At 34.6% G+C, this 18671-nt stretch overlaps 5 protein-coding genes across 7 annotated transcripts; 4 read left to right on the top strand and 1 right to left on the bottom strand.

Moving 5' to 3' along the window:
• Nucleotides 1-1758: 1758 nt before the first annotated feature.
• Nucleotides 1759-5354, top strand: LOC140841011 (probable inactive receptor kinase At4g23740). 3 transcript variants are annotated; one of them, XM_073208171.1, is made up of 3 exons: nucleotides 1759-2163; nucleotides 2672-3927; nucleotides 4445-5354. In XM_073208171.1, the coding sequence occupies exons 2-3, from the start codon at nucleotides 2733-2735 to the stop codon at nucleotides 5116-5118; spliced, it is 1869 nt and encodes a 622-aa protein (XP_073064272.1). In that variant the 5' UTR covers nucleotides 1759-2163; nucleotides 2672-2732; the 3' UTR covers nucleotides 5119-5354. The 3 variants fall into 3 exon arrangements, with proteins under 3 accessions (XP_073064272.1, XP_073064273.1, XP_073064274.1); XM_073208172.1 differs by having other exon boundaries at nucleotides 1759-2220; XM_073208173.1 differs by having other exon boundaries at nucleotides 1760-2163; nucleotides 4460-5354.
• A 1085-nt stretch (nucleotides 5355-6439) lies between these two features.
• On the top strand, nucleotides 6440-7406 carry LOC140841015 (heavy metal-associated isoprenylated plant protein 12-like). The gene is made up of 2 exons (XM_073208176.1): nucleotides 6440-6891; nucleotides 7001-7406. Exons 1-2 carry the CDS (start codon nucleotides 6645-6647, stop codon nucleotides 7195-7197), a joined length of 444 nt encoding a protein of 147 aa, XP_073064277.1. The 5' UTR covers nucleotides 6440-6644; the 3' UTR covers nucleotides 7198-7406.
• A 765-nt stretch (nucleotides 7407-8171) lies between these two features.
• On the bottom strand, nucleotides 8172-11169 carry LOC140841012 (rust resistance kinase Lr10-like). The gene is made up of 3 exons (XM_073208174.1): nucleotides 9787-11169; nucleotides 9463-9489; nucleotides 8172-9385 (listed from the first exon to the last, which is right to left on the bottom strand). The coding sequence occupies exons 1-3, from the start codon at nucleotides 10460-10462 to the stop codon at nucleotides 8271-8273; spliced, it is 1818 nt and encodes a 605-aa protein (XP_073064275.1). The 5' UTR covers nucleotides 10463-11169; the 3' UTR covers nucleotides 8172-8270.
• LOC140841014 (rust resistance kinase Lr10-like) lies at nucleotides 8333-14778 on the top strand. Its single transcript, XM_073208175.1, has 5 exons — nucleotides 8333-8472; nucleotides 11284-12100; nucleotides 12318-12344; nucleotides 12848-12865; nucleotides 13500-14778. Exons 2-5 carry the CDS (start codon nucleotides 11470-11472, stop codon nucleotides 14639-14641), a joined length of 1818 nt encoding a protein of 605 aa, XP_073064276.1. The 5' UTR covers nucleotides 8333-8472; nucleotides 11284-11469; the 3' UTR covers nucleotides 14642-14778.
• A 1357-nt stretch (nucleotides 14779-16135) lies between these two features.
• LOC140841010 (ubiquitin-conjugating enzyme E2-17 kDa-like) lies at nucleotides 16136-18514 on the top strand. The gene is made up of 5 exons (XM_073208170.1): nucleotides 16136-16292; nucleotides 16382-16460; nucleotides 17432-17559; nucleotides 17928-18032; nucleotides 18164-18514. The coding sequence occupies exons 2-5, from the start codon at nucleotides 16391-16393 to the stop codon at nucleotides 18305-18307; spliced, it is 447 nt and encodes a 148-aa protein (XP_073064271.1). The 5' UTR covers nucleotides 16136-16292; nucleotides 16382-16390; the 3' UTR covers nucleotides 18308-18514.
• Nucleotides 18515-18671: the final 157 nt, after the last annotated feature.

Here is an 18671-nt window from a genome sequence, read left to right as displayed (position 1 = left end):
ATAGTCTATTGTATTTTAAATATCAAATAAATTAAAGATAATCATACAATAATTATTTTCTCTATACTTTCTACAAAAAGTTCCAAACTCAAATTCAAGCCATATGCAAAAATTGTTTTCAAAATTGTCAGATCTCCTTTAAAATTTGAAGCAATAGTCTTCTCTATGTTATCATTCACGATATTATTGTTGCGTTATATAACAATATCTACTCGTACAAGATAAGGAAAAAATCTAATATATGGACAGTTATATGATTTAAAATATTTAAATTTCAAAATATAATATTTTAGTAAACCAAACAATTCTAAATCCAATTATAATCATCTATACTATATATAATATTCTGTCGTAATAAAAAATGAAACAAGAGTATTTCTTTTTCTTTTTTTTTAAAAGACTGATCGCATAAGCAATGCATGCACGAGCTAATATACACGAGTCACTTTTCAACTCAAAATCGAAAGAGTAAATATCTTGTAAGACTATCTCATGGATTTATTTTCGTGAGATAAATCAACCCGATTCATTATTAAAATGAAAAGTAATATTTTTGATATTAAAAATAATAATTTTTCATAAATCAAATCCGTCGAACATTTATCTCACAACATTTTTTTTAATACGAAAAACTCTGTTTTTAAAGAAACAATTGGTCAATGATTATAATACTCGTTTCCTCATGGTAAACTAATAAAAATATTCAACCTCCCATCCGACCCAAATGATAAAAAATCATATCTCTACAGGTGAATGCCTAAGAAGTGTATATTAATTAGTAAGTAATTGATTTTGCTTTCCTTCTTGTTTTTTTTTTTAAACGTGAAGAATTATGATATTTAAAATTTAATTTCTGGGATCTTATAAAATTTATGCAGTCACATCCTCGAAATAATTATTATCTCCAAATTTGGGCTAATTGCACCATATCTCCTTGTGAAAAATATTAAAACATGAACTTCTCTAAAAATTGCAATAGACTAATATATCATCTTTTTAATAAAAAATAAGCACATTTAAACCATATGTTAAAAAATATATCATATATACTTTAGTAATAAATTTTAGAGAAAATAAAGAGAATTTGATTAATTCGGGTAGATTTACGATTGGCAGTTTACCTCTGCAGGAAGCAAAAGCAAAGGTTTTAAATTCCTTATTCCCGAAAGTGATTTTTTTTTTGTAGTTTAGGTAGTAAAAATACTTAATCTCACATGTATTTTGATAAATACTTTTTTTTTTCTTTTGGTTATAACTGAGTATCAAAAATTAATAACAAGTTTAATATCATAAAAAAAGTAAAATCCCATTAAATAATTTTTTCGTTACAGTAAATAATATACATATTTTTTAAAAGCTATTAAAGTAATTTCTTTAATGAATACAGTAAATAATATTTTTTGTTATTTCAATACATTGCTCCAAAACGTGAAATCACTCACCTTAGACGCCCCTCACTTCTCGGTCCGACAGGAATGTGAGAGGAGGTAAATCATGGTGACTCAGCCAACCAGCAGCAGCTAGACCTTATGCTACGCCGCGCACAAGGAGTTCCCTCTCATTGGAGGGAATTTAACTCCCACACTGCCCGCTTGCGAGACTCGATCTTTAATCATTACTCCAAGATTTACTGCTGTTGATCAACTGAGCTAAGTCCATGCGGGCTTGTTATTTCAATACAGTAAATAATACTAGGTGGACTAGATGAGGGAAAAAATCCACACTAATTATTATTTAAATTAATAGTCCTCATTTTCTTCTCTGCAGTAGCTGTAGCCATTACGCTACAGCACGTGCAGTTCCCATTCCTCCCGCGCCATTAGAGCAGTATAATATAAACAAACAGCTCTCCTTTGCTTTCTGAGAAGCAATCATTTATTGCTTTGTACCATTAGTCTAAGTAACCACCCACCCTCTAATCATTTCCGCTCCCCCAAGCAAGAAATCTCCCCTTTACTTTATCACCAACCGGAGTGTTTAGATTCTTGTGTTTGGTATTTCTTGGATTTAGTTTCACCTCAACTGGTGAATTTAATAATGGGTTCTTTGTGAAGCCTTTGAATGTGTTGTTTTTGGATCGAAACTTTGGTTGTATAGAGTTTCAGAGTTCTTGGTTGGTGACTTTTGGTGAGCGGGTGGATTTCTTTGATCGCTGGCTTAAAGGTACGTTTTGGGAGATTCGTGCGTAGGATGGTGGAGTTCAGTTGTGATTTTCGAAAAGTTTTGAGTTTTGATCCAATTTCAGTCGTCCAACAGCTGAATTTCTTGCATGTTTCTGTAGATTATGCTTCGTTTGTTTGCTTCATGAGATTCATTATTTGATTTGTTATGAAAGATTGAAGATTTAGAAAAGAAAGCATGAATTATTGTTACGTACAGTTTTGTCAAAGCCCAGCAGAAAGAAACAAATGAAAATTTGCATGAACAGTGTGTCTAGAGTCAGTGAAGGTGGGAAGAAAAGGATTAGTGTAATTTTTTAATGAATTTCTTAGTCTTTTTAATTGAAACGTAACTAATTACTTTGGTTGGTGGACCTAACATGTCTGTGGAATTTTCAATATATGGGGCTACATTCTTGATATATTATATTCAATTTGTAATAATATTTGGTAATTTGTAACTCTGGTTCGTTTTTTAATTTGGGTTTTTTTTTTTTTTTGAAATAATGTAGTGATGTCAGAGATTGAGGATATTGTTTGAGGTTGTTTTGACTTGTAAGCGTATGAGAAGAAATGGACGCCAAGAATATTTTTTTAACAATTTTAGTATATGGTACACTGCACTTGTTAGCAAGATCTGAACCTGTTGAAGATAAACTGGCGTTGCTGGATTTTGTCGATAACATTAATCCTGTTAGGAAGCTGAATTGGGATGAGAGAACTTCTGTATGCTATAACTGGACTGGAATAACTTGTAATCATGATAATTCGAGAGTTATAGGGGTTCGGCTACCGGCTATTGGATTCAAAGGCAGCATTCCTTTGAACACACTTGGCCGGCTGTCGGGCCTTCAGATCTTGAGTCTTAAATCAAATGGTATTAGTGGGACGTTTCCTTCTGATCTTCTGAAGCTCGGGAACTTGACGAGTCTTTATCTCCAGTTCAATAATTTTAAAGGTCCTCTGCCATTGGATTTTAAAGTTTGGAAGAACCTTTCGGTGTTGAATTTGTCTAGCAATGCTTTCAATGGGAGTGTTCCGTTGTCCCTTTTGAATTTGAGTCATTTGGAAGTGCTGAATCTTTCTAATAACTCTCTTTCTGGTGATATTCCTGATCTGAATATCCCGACTCTGCAAGTGTTGGATCTGTCCTATAATAATCTCACGGGAGCTGTACCTCAATCTCTCAAGAGATTTCCAAGTTCTGCTTTTCTTGGTAATAATATTTCACCAGAGGATCCAATGCCTCCGGCTCCCACACCGACAATTCCACCAAAGAAACATAAATCAAAACTTAGTGAACCGGCCATTTTGGGAGGCAGTTGTGCACTAGCATTTGTGTTAATTGCCTTGCTACTAATTGTTTCCCTCAGAAAGAAACAAAAAAATAAATCGACCACCGAGGCATCCCAGAAGAAAGAAAAAATTGTTTCCGAGCATCAAGGGAATGGTGGCCGGCTAACGTTTTTTGAGGGGTGCAATCTTGCATTTGACCTTGAAGATTTGTTGAGGGCTTCGGCCGAGGTTCTTGGGAGGGGAACATTTGGTACTACATATAAAGCAGCATTAGAGGATGCAACAGTTGTAACAGTAAAGAGATTAAAGGAGGTTATTGTTGGAAAAAAGGACTTCGAGCAACATATGGAGATTGTTGGAAGTATCAGGCATGAAAATGTAGCTCCGTTAAGGGCTTACTACTATTCCAAGGATGAAAAGCTTGTGGTATATGATTACTACAATCAGGGAAGCGTGTCGGCATTGCTACATGGTATGCTGTTTTTAATTTATTGTGCTCGTCATTATGGTAGCATCATTCGGTTCCTCGATTCACTCGCTAAAGGGCATATTTTTAATTACAGAAGCTAAATTTTAGTGCCAGCTTGAAGTAAGATTTGAATCCTTCAACAAAGTCGTTGGTTTCATGTGCTAGAAGTAATGGCTTGCATGAGATCCTGGCTTTGAGTTGTATAATAATGAATATGAGAAATATAGTGAAGAGAATGCAATATGAAATACAATGAAGAAAAACCTCAAGCAAGTCTAGGATTTATCCGCGATAAAATATGAGCAAACGAATGACACTCTTATTAATATTTTTTAACTTAGATCACAGTTATCTCCTCTATGCAGAGGTGACATAGATTGGGATGATGTGGCTGGAAATATTTCTAATAATAAAATCTCATCAAAGACCTGATACTTTTAATTTCTAGTATGAATACATGGTAAAGGTAGCAATGACCTTTTCTCCTCCAAGTTAATGTTGACCAATAAAACTGACGCAGATATGACTTTTGCAGCAAAACGAGGTGAGAACCGGAACCCTTTGGATTGGGAAACTAGACTCAGGATAGCAATCGGTGCAGCAAGAGGCATAGCTCACATCCACTCACAAACCGGTGGGAAGCTCGTACATGGAAACATAAAGGCCTCGAATGTTTTCATCAACTCCCAACAGTATGGTTGTGTTTGCTATCTTGGTTTAGCCACATTAATGAATCCAATCACACCACCCTCAATACGGGCAACAGGTTATCGTGCCCCGGAAGTCACCAACACTCGGAAAGTCACACAGGCATCAGATGTCTATAGCTTCGGAGTTTTCATACTCGAGCTCCTTACTGGGAAATCCCCTGTATATTCCTCAGGAGGTGAAGAGGTAATTCACCTGGTCAGATGGGTTCATTCTGTGGTTCGTGAGGAATGGACCGGTGAAGTTTTTGATGTCGATCTCTTGAGCTATCCGAATATAGAGGAAGAAATGGTATCGATGCTGCAGATAGGCATGAGTTGTGTGGCAAGAATGCCTGAACAGAGGCCAAAGATCGAGGATGTGGTGAAAATGGTGGAGGAAATTAGAGGTGTTAATACAGGGAACAGCCCATCTGGTGGAACTAGATCTCCAGGTTCCACTCCATCTTTAACTCCACATTTGGCTGAGATTGCACCCTCAAATTAGAAGATTCTTGGTCCTATATTTAGCTAAAGTGACTTAGTTTTGCCGGTTTTTCTTGTTTCATCAAGAGTTCATTGGACAAATTGTTTGGTAGATGTTATTTGTTTAGTATTGTGCTTTATTTGTGGGTTTAAAAAGTTTTTAACCTACTTTTATCATGCCAAGTCTAGTTAGGTGGCGCATATGATGGAAGGATTTGCACCGACTTCTGAGGTAAAATCAATTATGATCAATTTTCATTATGACTTCATAAAATCAATTATGATCAATATATGTTCAATTAAACTTAAACTACTCTGGTACTCTAATAATAAAAAATATCTTGAACAAGTTAGTTAAAGTTATGTAAAATTTTTAAATATAATTGAAAGAATTTCAAAACTTGATACAAAATCATGTCAAGATATTTGAGATTGTACGGTATCATATCGAAAATCGTATACAATATAAAAAATTACGACATAAGAAAATATATATTGATATCAGATGATATATGAAATTTTTAACGTATAATTAGCATACAGATTATATCGAAATTTTGCACTATACCGAGATTTTACGATATCTGTATATCTTGTTCTATAAAAAAACCCTTATTTTTTTAATTTATGATTTTATTATTTAAAAATATTAAATATTTTTTATTTATATATATTGTTTATGTATTTTTGTATATATCGAAAATTTTCAAATTTCACACTACTATCGCACCGAAAATTTCAGTATCATTATCATACCGTACCAAAATCTTTGGTATACCGAAAATTTTAATAAATAAGATATTTTTGATATGATAACCTCAGTATACCAAAAATTTGATATTTTCTCTCACTCCTACTAGGTATGGCCTAATTTCCAATGGAAACATATATTGAGACTATTTACAACTTCAGGGTATACACATAGACTAAAACTCGTATGACAATCAATCTCCAACTCATTGCACTATTTTAATACATCTTTAACTTCAAAATAACACAATTTTTGAGTCAAAATGACGTTATTTTTCAACCTATCAACTATTTAAACTCAACTCTAAAAAAATATTAATAAATTATTTTATACTATTTTATTTACAATAATTATATAAATCTATAAATAATTTATTTCATTAAATTTATATGATTTAATTCAATAATAATTTTTTTTATACACAATTAATTAAAATATAGAATTATAAAAGATAAAAGTTTTAAAAGAAAGAGAGAGAAAATTAATATTGCTACACAAAATTTGGCGTGACTCGGGGTCGGAATGCCCATTGCCAAGATGCTCTCGTAGACTATGACCGCATTTAGAGGTGTCTATTCGAATGAGTCGGGTGAGTTCGGATCAGATTGACACAGTTCAACCCAAAAACTCTCGATTTGAACTTGAACCCGACTAATTTAACTCGACCTGGTCAACCCCATTTAATCCCAAATCTGATTTATCTCCCTAACATATTTAAAAAAAAAAAAATTCTCGGATCAGAAATTACATACCAATTTCTGAAGATTATTCAGATCCGAAACTGATATTCATATATCATGTCCGGGATCTACGATAACTGGGAGAGGCTGGTGGAGGTCGTGCTGCGTCGAGAGCAGTTCCGGCAGCTCTGCCTCGCCGACTCGCGATCACCGAGCATCCAATCCACTTCATCTTCTAATTCGCATCTGGGGAATGAGTTTGAGGAACATGGAGAAGCGATCTACAAACTAGTATCGCTGAAAGTAGATGTGCATAGCGACAAACAAAAGCGCAAGGCAATGGAGAAGCTTGTCAATATCAACGGTATTGTATTTATCTTTTCATGAAATTCACAGTTCAAATTTCTACATAATTCACAGTTCATAGCATCTTCTGTAAACTAGTTTTCTTCATAATAAATGTATGTATGCAGGGGTCACGACTGTTTCTGTGGACATGGAGGAGAAAAAGTTCACAGTGGAAGGGAGCATGGATCCAATTGAACTGGTCGCCAAGTTGAGAAAATCATGGAACGCAGAGTTGATATCCGTCGAACGAAGATATTACCGGCCAAGCGAAACGACCGAATCATCTCGTTCAGATAAACCATATTATGTTTACTTGCGATGATAATTAAAGATGAGAGTACATCAATAATTTTATTTTACTTGTTTTTCAATTATTTTTTTAAAGCATAAAATTCATTCATATTTATCTAGTTTATACTTTAATGTTTTGATAATTAATCACAAATGAAATGTTTGATCATATATATTATTTAATATAAATTTTAGGCTTTTCATTTATTTAAATTGAAGTTGAATGGACATAATAAAAGATAAATATGTCACATTTTTTTAAGTGTGATAACGGAACTTACCTCGTTTGAAAATTTATATTTTTTTGTGATGAAATTTGTAATGTGATTATTTATTATAAGTTAATTTTTTTAATATATATTGATATTCATTTTTATAATAATTAGTTTAGAAAATTTAAATTGTATTTAAAACAATCGAAAAATATTTTTATAAAACTCACCTCGCTTCGGATCCTTAATCACCAAAATTTTTACTTCTGGTTTAGCGAACTATAATCATTGAGTGAATTTTTTTTTAAAATCTTCAAACGCAAAAACACATTATTTTCATGATGACAATAAAAGAAACAAAATGTTAGTATTTGCAGATCTGTTCAAAGGTATTGGAATGTTTCTTTCTGTGTTCTCAAGTGGGAACAATGTGTAGGACAAACAAACATACAAGGATGGATACTTGATGGTGGATGAGCTTTTTCGACTTTCTTGATTTTTGTGTATCAAACAATAATCAATCGGCTGAAGTAATTTTCCCGGTAAAAGGGTTATCTAAACTGTTCGAGGGAATGGCGAAAAGATAATCTTTCTCATCAATGCACAAAAAATTTGCTGGGAACTATAGATACTTGATGGCGAATTGCTGTCAACTTCTTGGCCTAAAAAGAGTAATCTTTCTTGACAGAAGTTTGTTGATTAGGCTGTCATCAGCAACAACAAACATAGAGTGATTAAAAGTTTAAATGCTGCCAAATGTGGATTAGCTGCATGTTAGTAAGGAAAAATGAAATCTAGGAAATTCATTTATTCTTAAGCTTAGGGAAGCATACACTTTTCCATGCAGTCTCTCATAAGTTACATACAGCTCTTCTTGAACAAATGTTATTATTCACTTTGTTTCTGATATGATTTCCAACTCTGGTTGATAACGTCTTCCGGATACTCTCGTAGCAGAGTTTGTGTCGTTTGTGACTGGAAATGGATTTGGTGGCACAGTGAGATTGTCTCCATCTCGTTCCAGCATTTGCACTACTGCTTTCATGGACGGACGATCTGCTGGATACCATTGAATACACCAGATTCCAACGATTGTAAGCTTCCTTGCTATCTTAGTTTCATCACCTTCTTCCTCGATATGCATTAATATTTCATCTCCTTGATTTAAATGATTATAAATCCATTGAGGAAAGTACACTTGACTATTATTTACCGAATTATCTACATTCTTCCTCCCTCCAACCATTTCCAGCAACATCATTCCAAAGCTATAAACATCTGACTTGTAGGATACTTTGCCAATTGTCCTTGACAACATCTCAGGTGCTATGTATCCCATTGTTCCCCTCGCAGCTGTCATTGATACGGCACTTTGTTCCTTGGAACACAGCTTAGCGAGGCCAAAATCACAGATCTTTGGGTGGAAATTATGGTCTAACAAGATATTATGTGGCTTGATATCAAAGTGGAGGATCTGTTTCTCACATCCCTCATGAAGATATTCGATCCCTTTGGCTATCCCTAGAGCTATATCTTGAAGCCTTGTTGGACCCAGGGAATTTTTCTTCCGGCCGTCTCGAAAGATGAACCTCTCAAGTGATTCGTTTGGTAGAAATTCATAAATGAGAGCTCGTTTAAATCCATCAGCACAAAAGCCCACCAGGCGGACAACATTGACGTGATGAATTTTTCCAATCGTAGCAACTTCATTTATGAATTCCTCACCATTTCCTTGAAAGTTATGGAGGACCTTTACTGCAACATAAATGTCATTGGACAGTATTCCTTTATAAACAATACCATAACTTCCCTGACCCAATTTTTCACTAAACTCATTGGTCATCTTCCTTACATCAGTGTAAGAGAATCTAGTAGGTTTAAGAGCTCTATAATCTTCCAAAAAAATTTCAATCTTCTCTTGATATTTTTTGTCTGCTCTGGTTGAGCTGTAAAGAAGGTAGAGAGCTGCTAGGATTAACGCAAAAAGACAGGAACCCAAGGTTGCACCTAAGGAATATAAGTAAAAACAATTTAGTACATATATCTTTTACAAACATCCGGGAAAGTACTTTTTTTTTTTTTACCTGCAAGCCTCGCTGTGTTTGATCGATCTGCATAAGATAAAAGCGTAAACACGTAAGAAATTTGTTTTTCATTTGGGATAAAACAATCAAGGCAAAAGTAGATTGTGTGACATCCCTATATTTATATCTGCTTGAATTGAATGGCAAGATAGTTTAAAAACTCAGCAACTCTCTTAAATAGTGACCTGCGTTCAATAGCTCCTTTCGATTTACATGTCAAAAACAGAAGAGGAAGTACTGTATTCTTGTTCTGATGAGAGCACAAGGAATCTGTGCTTTCGTTTGAAGTTTACAGCTGGAAAAAATGGTTGAGTACAAAAATACCTTGCTTTTTATATGGTTTGTCAACACACCTAAGCTGACGGCCTCTTGTATAATTTTTGAAGCTGCACAATTTTCCTTGAGATTCACACTGGCCACATGCTGGTTTAGACCAATTCAACGTGAGGTCTTGTTCATATATTATTTGCCGTGGAACGGATGAAATTTTATGAAGCTTGGTGCATGAAATCAATGAATAAGAATCCTGAAATATAGAAGAGTCGATTGGAACAGCGAAGGCTTGGTATTTGGAATCACTATAACAAGGAATGTTGTTTATAAAAGGACTAGGCGGAGAAGAACAATTGAACAGTATACAGTCAACTAAGCTGTAGTAATTCGAGAATTGGAATGGGGAGGCGGATAGATTTAGTATCTTTTGAAGAAGACATCTTTCTGGATCATAAATATTAACTGTTTGAAATACATAATCAATTTCATGAACCATAACCTTTGCTGAGAAAGGCAGTTCAAGCACTGTCTCCTTTTTCTCCTCGTCGCAATATAAATCAAAACCAGGGCTATAGCCACAATGTTGTGGCTGTAGATATTTGTGTCTGAAGGGAAACTGAATTTTGGGGCCATCTTTCCTGCATCTGGTAGGGAGACATTCGTCGTTTCCAGCTCCCAAAAATGGAAAGAATGATACCAAAAATATAAAGACGGGGAAGGTGGGCATCTTGATTAATTATGCCAGCTTTTATGCTTTTGGCCTGTTGATTTAATATAGGAAGTATAACTTCAAGATTTGTTGGCCAAATATCCAAGGCTAACAAACTTACAAAGTGGCTCGTAGCCCATAAATTTTCACAGGCTCCATAGTTTAAAATCTTACTTTATTCTCAAAAATTTGTGCAGTTGACTGCGTATAGATTGGTTGATAGACCATACGTTATCTTTGATTTTGAGACCCAAAGGCATGTATGACTCATTGACTGAGGTCAACCCATTCAATTTCTGTAGTGTGTGACCTCCATTACAGCCATCAAATCAAAAGTAGGGTTGAACAAACCTTATTTTATTTGAGTGGGTCTCATGTGAGACCGTCTCACGGATTTTAATCTGTGAGACGGGTCAACCCTATCGATATTCACAATAAAAAGTAATACTCTCAGCATAAAAAATAATACTTTTTCATGGATGGTCCAAATAAGATATTCATCTCACAAATACGATCCGTGAGACCGTCTCACACAAGTTTTTGTCATTTTATTTTCCTGTCAAATCTGTGCGAGTTTTGCTTTAAAGATGGTTTGGCAATAATTCTAATTGGTGGGAACGCAAATCAAATTTTCCACATAACTAATGAATCCTTGTGCCATACTTGATTTGGCTTCTATACTTGACTTCTTTTTTTTTTGATATTCCACATTTAATTCAAGAATTTACTTGCGACCAACCATATTTGACAATTGTGTCACATTTGCAAAGTTTGCAAAACACCTTGGCTATCCTCACGTAACATGATTGAGTTGGATTGCTAACAGCAATTGATTGCAGGACTTGACTTTTCAATGGCTTGCCCACCCGTGACTCAGTTGGATTACTCTTGGATAGAGACCAATAAACAAGGTAGATACACAGGAAGTCTTGCGAAGAATTGATAGTGAAGTGGGGCTGGTTTTCCATAGGTTGATGTCTTTAATGCCCCCACATTTCTGCATATCATTCGCCTAAAAAAAAATAATGGTTCGTAAAAACTATCTTCTCTTGACATGTTTGATCCTGGTCCATTTCATTCGGACCTCGTACTCTGCAAAGCAACACCACTGTATGCCTTCTTTCTGTGGCGACGTTCATAATATCAGCTACCCTTTCCGATTGAAAGACGATCCAAAAGACTGCGGTGATCACCACTATGAAATATCCTGTGAAAACAATACTACAGCTTCGATATACCTAGATTCTCTCGAATACCACGTTCGAGCAATCAATTACCAAAACTCCACTATTCGTGTTGCTGATGCTTCTATAAAGAAGAACATCACTTGCTCTTTTCCTCTGTATTCCCCAAACTGGCACGAACTCACTTATTCTCGATTTCCATATCGTATCGGAATGTCATGGCCCATTACTTTTATCACCTGCCCATTTGCCTTGAAAGATTCTATCTTCACAGAAACAGAGGAGTGTGTCAACAGAATCAGACACACATATGTAAAAGTTGGTCACTTCAATGTATCATATTTAAGAGATATGTGTACGATAAACAACGTGATCATGTCATCATTCCCGTTGAAGGATGAAAATAATATTTCTCTTGCGGAAATCCACGACGCCCTGCTATATGGATTTGAGCTTTCATGGATTCCCATGCGTAAGTATGGACGTGGATCATTGCTTTTTGTTTCCTTCCAATCATCATTTTTTTTCCAGCATATTTTGTATTTTTCAACCTCTGGAGGCTTATAGTATGGCCATCGAAATTTCAAAACTTTTCGGAAAAATTAAAAAAAAAATTTACTTGAGATTTCTTAAATTCCAATGAAATTTGAATTTTTTTAACTTAATCTTTTGTTATTATTTATTTTCAGCGGATGATATATTGGTCTACTTAAGTGGTAAGAATTGTCAATTGTCTTCGTTATATCAGCTTTCTTTTAAGGTTTGCTTTGATCTTGTTTTCAACTGGTGAGATAGCAAAGAATATTTTCTTTGATTTTGCATAGTACTATCAAGATGGACTTATGAGCAGGCGGCTAACGGGGCGGTTCAGCCCTCAACCAGAAGCAACCCGCCATAAGGTAGGGTGGCGCGGGTCTGCCATTTTAGTGGGTCGCAGAATTGTCAACCTGCCAACCTATTTTATGTGGTGGATGAGACCGAAGTGGTGGTGGGTCAAGAAATTGTCAACACAAGACATCTATTTTATATAGTGGGTCGGGCTAGTATATTTTGACGACTCGACTTTTGCAGAATAATATTAGAAAACACATGTATAAGTAGGGAGAACAAGTCTTTTATTTAATGCGTAGATTTCACAAGTAATTGCAAATTCCTTGAACTAGATTACTACAATTCTTTTGTATGATTTTCTTATCATATTTATGTGGTAAACGTGCAGGTATCATAGGTTTCTGTGGTAAGCTCTGAAACTTCATTCATTCCTAAAAGGTTAATTTTTTCCATTTACATTTTACGAAAGGTATTTTATTTTTTAACCTCGGTCAACTACCTTGAACTAGATTACTACAATTCTTTTGTATGATTTCCTTATCATATTTATGTGGTAAACGTGCAAGTATCCTATCTCTCTCTGGTAAGCTCTAAAACTTCAACTATTTTTTAACATCGGTCAACTATTTAATTTTTTAAATACATATGAAGATGTCATTTTATTAATTAAATAGTTGACCGATGTTATTTTACAAATTTTCCATATTTTATGATGATTCAGACATTCTATTAGTGATTGTACTTTTTAAATGATTCAGACATGTGTATTTCTACTAAGTTGTGAACTAAGAAGTAGCTAATGATTTATTTGTTAACATACCAAAGAGACCACTCCAAAATGTTATTGCTTAATATATAGTGTATGTACGTAATTGGATACGTATATGTTTCCACAACATGCTATAAACTGTAAATTTTCTGGTCTTTTTTCATGTGAAAATGAATATAGGTGTCGGTATTTTCTCTTGGATACAAAAACTGCAAGCAATGCTCACACATTAGACTGTGTATGTTGATTTAGTCGAGATTGTTCCTTTCAGTTTTGTTTGCAATGGCAAATGTTGGATTGAGGTTCATGATTGGAGTGCCATTCTTGCTCTGTCTGATAGTCTACAAATTTAGAAGGCGTCATTTGTCGATGTTTGAACTAATAGAAGGATTCCTGCAAAGTCACAACAATCTCATGCCGATCAGGTACTCCTACTCCGAGATAAAGAAGATGACTAGAGGATTTCGAGAAAAACTGGGGCAAGGAGGGTATGGTTCAGTCTACAAAGGAAAGCTTAGAAGTGGCAATATAGTCGCGGTAAAAGTACTTAGCAAGCCTAGCACGAATGGACAAGACTTCATGAATGAAGTCGCAACCATTGGAAGGATTCATCATATAAATGTGGTTAAACTCGTTGGATATTGCGCAGAAAGATCAAAGTGTGCTCTTGTATACGACTTCATGCCTAATGGTTCACTCGAGAAATATATCTTTAGTAAGGAAAAAGACTGTGATTTATTAACATGGGATAGGAAGTATGGGATTGCAATTGGAGTGGCGCGAGGGATTGAGTATTTGCACCGAGGCTGTGACATACAGATCCTGCATTTTGACATTAAACCTCATAATATACTGTTGGATGAACAATTTATCCCGAAAATCTCTGATTTCGGGCTTGCCAAATTTTACTCCACTGATAAAAATACGGTGACACTCACTGCCATCCGGGGAACGATAGGATATGTGGCTCCGGAATTGATCCATAGAAGCATTGGTGGAGTCTCTTACAAAGCTGATGTCTATAGCTTTGGAATGCTGCTAATAGAAATGGTCGGCCTGAGAAGAGACTTGGGAGCGAGGGATCAAACTTCCAGCAAGTATTTTCCATACTGGATTTATGATTGTTTCAACAAAGGTCGAGATATCGAGATTGGAAATGTTGATGAAAACGACAATCAAATCGTGAGGAGGATGACAATAGTCGCCCTGTGGTGCATCCAACTGAGTCCAGGTGATCGTCCCTCGATGAGCAAAGTGCTAGAAATGCTCGAAAGTGCAGATGAATTCCTACAGATACCACCTCAGCCGTCTGAATTACGTCAACAATTTGCAGCAGTTGAGGACCAAACTTGGGAAACAAATTCAACTGATTCAATAGCCCTGCTAGTTGATGATCTTTCAAGAGGTCAGTAAATCTAAGGACATTTCTTTTCTTGTTCAAGATCGATCAAGATTCTTGCATATTATGCATTCAGGCTGTCCTTTCACTCGATTCAAATTTCTGTCAAACGCTTATTATATTAAGGGAGTTCAAAAGTTGACGAGATGTTGCCCTATTACCTCACCACAAATTCAATGTAAACGTTGGTCTAAACACGTTAAATAAAAAGCGTCACATGCCGAAATATCACAAGTACCCCCTCGTCCCGGGCATCACACGGTATTGGACTGCTGGTTGACATTTAACGCGACTCTTGCATCAGATGTTCTCTTGAAATTTTTCTGTCGTACTTTGTATTAGGACTACTGGTTGTAGAAGTAACATAGTATTTATCTTATTTATCAATAAAATATAGTAAATATTATTATTATTATGTAACATTGCAATTGCACAACTGTATGGTGTTACATTATATGCTACCATAGGAGTAATAATATCAATGTGTATTTTTTAAAAAATATATATATATATATATAATATCAATGTGTATTTTTTTAATATATATATATATATATATATATATAAAACAAGTTCAATTGATATATGGTGGACTCCATATATTTTTGTTTTAAATTTAAATGATCAATATTAACACATGAAAAATATTACCGCAGATGTAGCATTGTCCGACCATAGTTTAACGTCATATCATATATGTTTATATCTTTGATGTAAAGATAATCTCATATTCATCAAATACTTCTAAAAATACTTATTTTATCGAAATATTTGATCTAGTCCTATAAATTCTTTGTGAATTTCTAATTTTTTTTTAAAAAAAATGGATTATATGTACTACACTTATATGTTATTAAAGTCATAGTCGTTATGCTATTACTAGATAATATATTATAATATTTTGCTTGCATTATTGTGGATAGCGTTTCACGATTAACACTACTGTACTATAAATTATTATATTGCTACTGTTATTATATCATTATTCATTCTAATATAATTACTACTTTAAAATTAATATTACAATAACAACTACATTATTATTGGAAGAATAATAAATTTCAATTCGAAAATTTTGTAATTAAATTTGGATACAATCGCATAGTGAATGTATAGTTCTAGCTAGCTTCAAATGTTTTTGGAGTAATTCAAATCCGAACTTCACAAACTCGATTTTTCCGAGCGAAAATCGATTCCAAACTTTATTTTAAGCACTACAATAACTAAATGTGGGTTGTTTAACATGAAATTGTCAAAATACTTAGATATTAAAGCTCTTATGTTTTTTGTTTGACTTGAATTATATCCGACTGTTGTTTTCAAAACAGTGGAATTAAAATCGAAATCGTCTCTAAAAAAATAAAAAAACGGGCTATTAGGAATCGGAAAAATAACATGAACAGTAAATGATTTTAAAATTTTAAGATTTTGTAGTATATATATAAACGTATCAAATTATGTGATTAAATTAATTTATTTATATAAACTAAATTTAACCCCTTATTTTTATTTTGTAGTATATATAAACCGGAATGTAAGAAAACGCATTGCAATAGAAATTGAGCAGCAGTGACACCCTTTGAACGCGTTTCCAAACGCAGCAGACATTTTCTCTGCAGTTTCCTCTTTTTACTTGGTCTGTAGGAGGATCTAATCTTCTCCGAGGTATGATTTCGGACAAGTTCATTTGTTTTTTTTCCTTAAAGTTTGTATAATTTTGGTAAAGAAAGCGGATCTGTTTTTTTTTCCAACAGGAAAAGCTCATGGCTTCAAAGCGGATCTTGAAGGAGCTCAAGGATCTTCAGAAGGATCCTCCTACGTCTTGCAGTGCTGGTAGATTAATTTTCTTAGAGGAAAAATAATTACCCTAAAGAAAAAGTTTCGATTTTGATTTGTTTATGAACTTGGTTTTTGGGAAAACAATATTTTATGAGTTTTGTTACTTGAAGCTCCATGAGTCTGACCTCTTTTTTATTTTTTATGAGAATTGTAAGTTTTTTTCCCTGAATGGGTGGGATAATTCAGTGTTGCGCTTGTAAAAAATGGATATTCATGGTAAAAAATGGATATTCATGTTCACTGTGTTTTGCTTTAATATTTTCTTGTTGAATTTAGCACGTGACTGATTTTGCTAAAGGCTTTGATCTTATTTTCCTCGGGGGTTTGCTGCAAGTGTCTTGATTTAGAAAGTTTTGTTCCTATGGTTATGCAACATAACGAAGCTTGAAAAGGTCAAAAAGACTCGTAAAAGATTAATTTATTCTATTAGGCTCGTGTTTTTTCTATTATGGATTGGAACTTTGGGTGATTGATAAGTTTTCCGTCCATTTGAGAAAGAATCTTCAGGAAAAATGTATCTGAAACTGATGCATTGAGTAGATTTATGAACTTGCATTTTATATATATGTCTCTTAGGCACGCTGATTAACGAGTCCTTTGAAGGTTTTGACGTGATTAGTTGCTTTCTAGAATTGGCCATTGATATCGAGCTTTGTGAGTTATTCTTGAAATGGCCAGTTGTTAATGTACGAATATGATCTATGAAAATCGGCTCTACGTATTTCTGTATCGTTCTACACTTATCTTTTCATGGATACGCAAGTCATATCTGGTTTTGACCCAAGTTAAACAGTGGAATAGCATTCTAATAGGTTTACCCAATTTTATATTCGTGTTTTTTGACTTTTACTTGAAGTTCGCAAACTACGATAGTGAAAATGTTGAATGACTTGCATGCTGAAGAACATAAAAAGTTCACATTTTGTTCTGTTTAATTTTTGCCTTCCACTTTGTATATATCTCAGGTCCTGTGGCTGAGGACATGTTTCACTGGCAAGCAACAATCATGGGTCCTCCAGATAGTCCATATGCTGGTGGAGTTTTCCTAGTTACCATTCATTTTCCTCCCGATTACCCTTTCAAGCCACCTAAGGTTTTTGCACGACTAATTCTCTCTCTACTTTCGGTCTCTCATTTTTCCACCTTTGATGGTTATTTTAGTTGTGCATTCGAGTTAGGGGTGGATTCAGGAATTTGAGAGAGGGACGAGATGAGGGGTGAGGTGGGGTGACTGAATGTATTTCTGGAGGCAAAATTTTTTTGCGGTATTTTAGAAGTACAAAGTTTGAAAATAGAGTTCATTCCCCTGTGAGCCACCCCACTAGATCTGGCCCTGATTCCATTGATATTTGCTCCTGTAACATTCCATCATCTCTTTCAGCAAGCCATTTCATTCCGAACTTTTGCTGGAAGTTTTTTGAATAAATTTTCATTTCTTGTGTTTTCATCATGTTTTCGCAGGTTGCTTTCAGGACAAAAGTTTTCCACCCAAATATAAACAGCAACGGAAGCATATGCCTTGACATATTGAAGGAGCAGTGGAGCCCTGCCCTTACCATTTCCAAGGTTCATTTTGCTTGTATCTATAACCTACTCTACCAATTATATTTGATCAATCAACTTTTACCCATAATAACATACCGCCGAATGAACTCACTTTTCTTATAGTAGTTGCAATGATTTGTTACCAATCTTAGGTGTTGCTTTCTATCTGTTCTTTGTTGACCGACCCAAACCCCGATGATCCTTTGGTGCCTGAGATTGCTCATATGTACAAGATAGACCGGAGCAAGTATGAGACCACTGCAAGGAGCTGGACTCAGAAATATGCTATGGGGTAACAACTATGTTTCGGTTTGTACGAGGTGATGGGCCTTAATTTTGGCGAAATAGCAGTCCAAAAAGACATTCTAGTATTTTGTGTTTAGTTCATCTTTGACTCCTATGTATGTCGCTTGCTCATTTTATTCTTGTCTCAAACATTTTGTTGGCATGTTATAAATTATTCATTACTATTCATATTTGGCAAGAAAATTTCTCGAATTGCTGCTATATGGAGTTGATCCTGATTCCTGACATTATGTTATACTTAACTTGCTCCATACATCACGTACATGTATTGGATCATTCATTATTATTACTAAAACTATCCAGAAAGAAACAAGATTAAACTCCAAGAACCCGAATGCAAAATATTTGCGATAA

The sequence above is a fragment of the Primulina eburnea genome, chromosome 9 (assembly GCF_022965805.1).
Source record: "Primulina eburnea isolate SZY01 chromosome 9, ASM2296580v1, whole genome shotgun sequence".
In the NCBI taxonomy this organism is placed as follows: domain Eukaryota; kingdom Viridiplantae; phylum Streptophyta; class Magnoliopsida; order Lamiales; family Gesneriaceae; genus Primulina; species Primulina eburnea.
The sequence above is the reverse complement of the archived record's forward strand: the minus strand, read 5'-3'. Positions and strand labels throughout refer to the sequence as shown.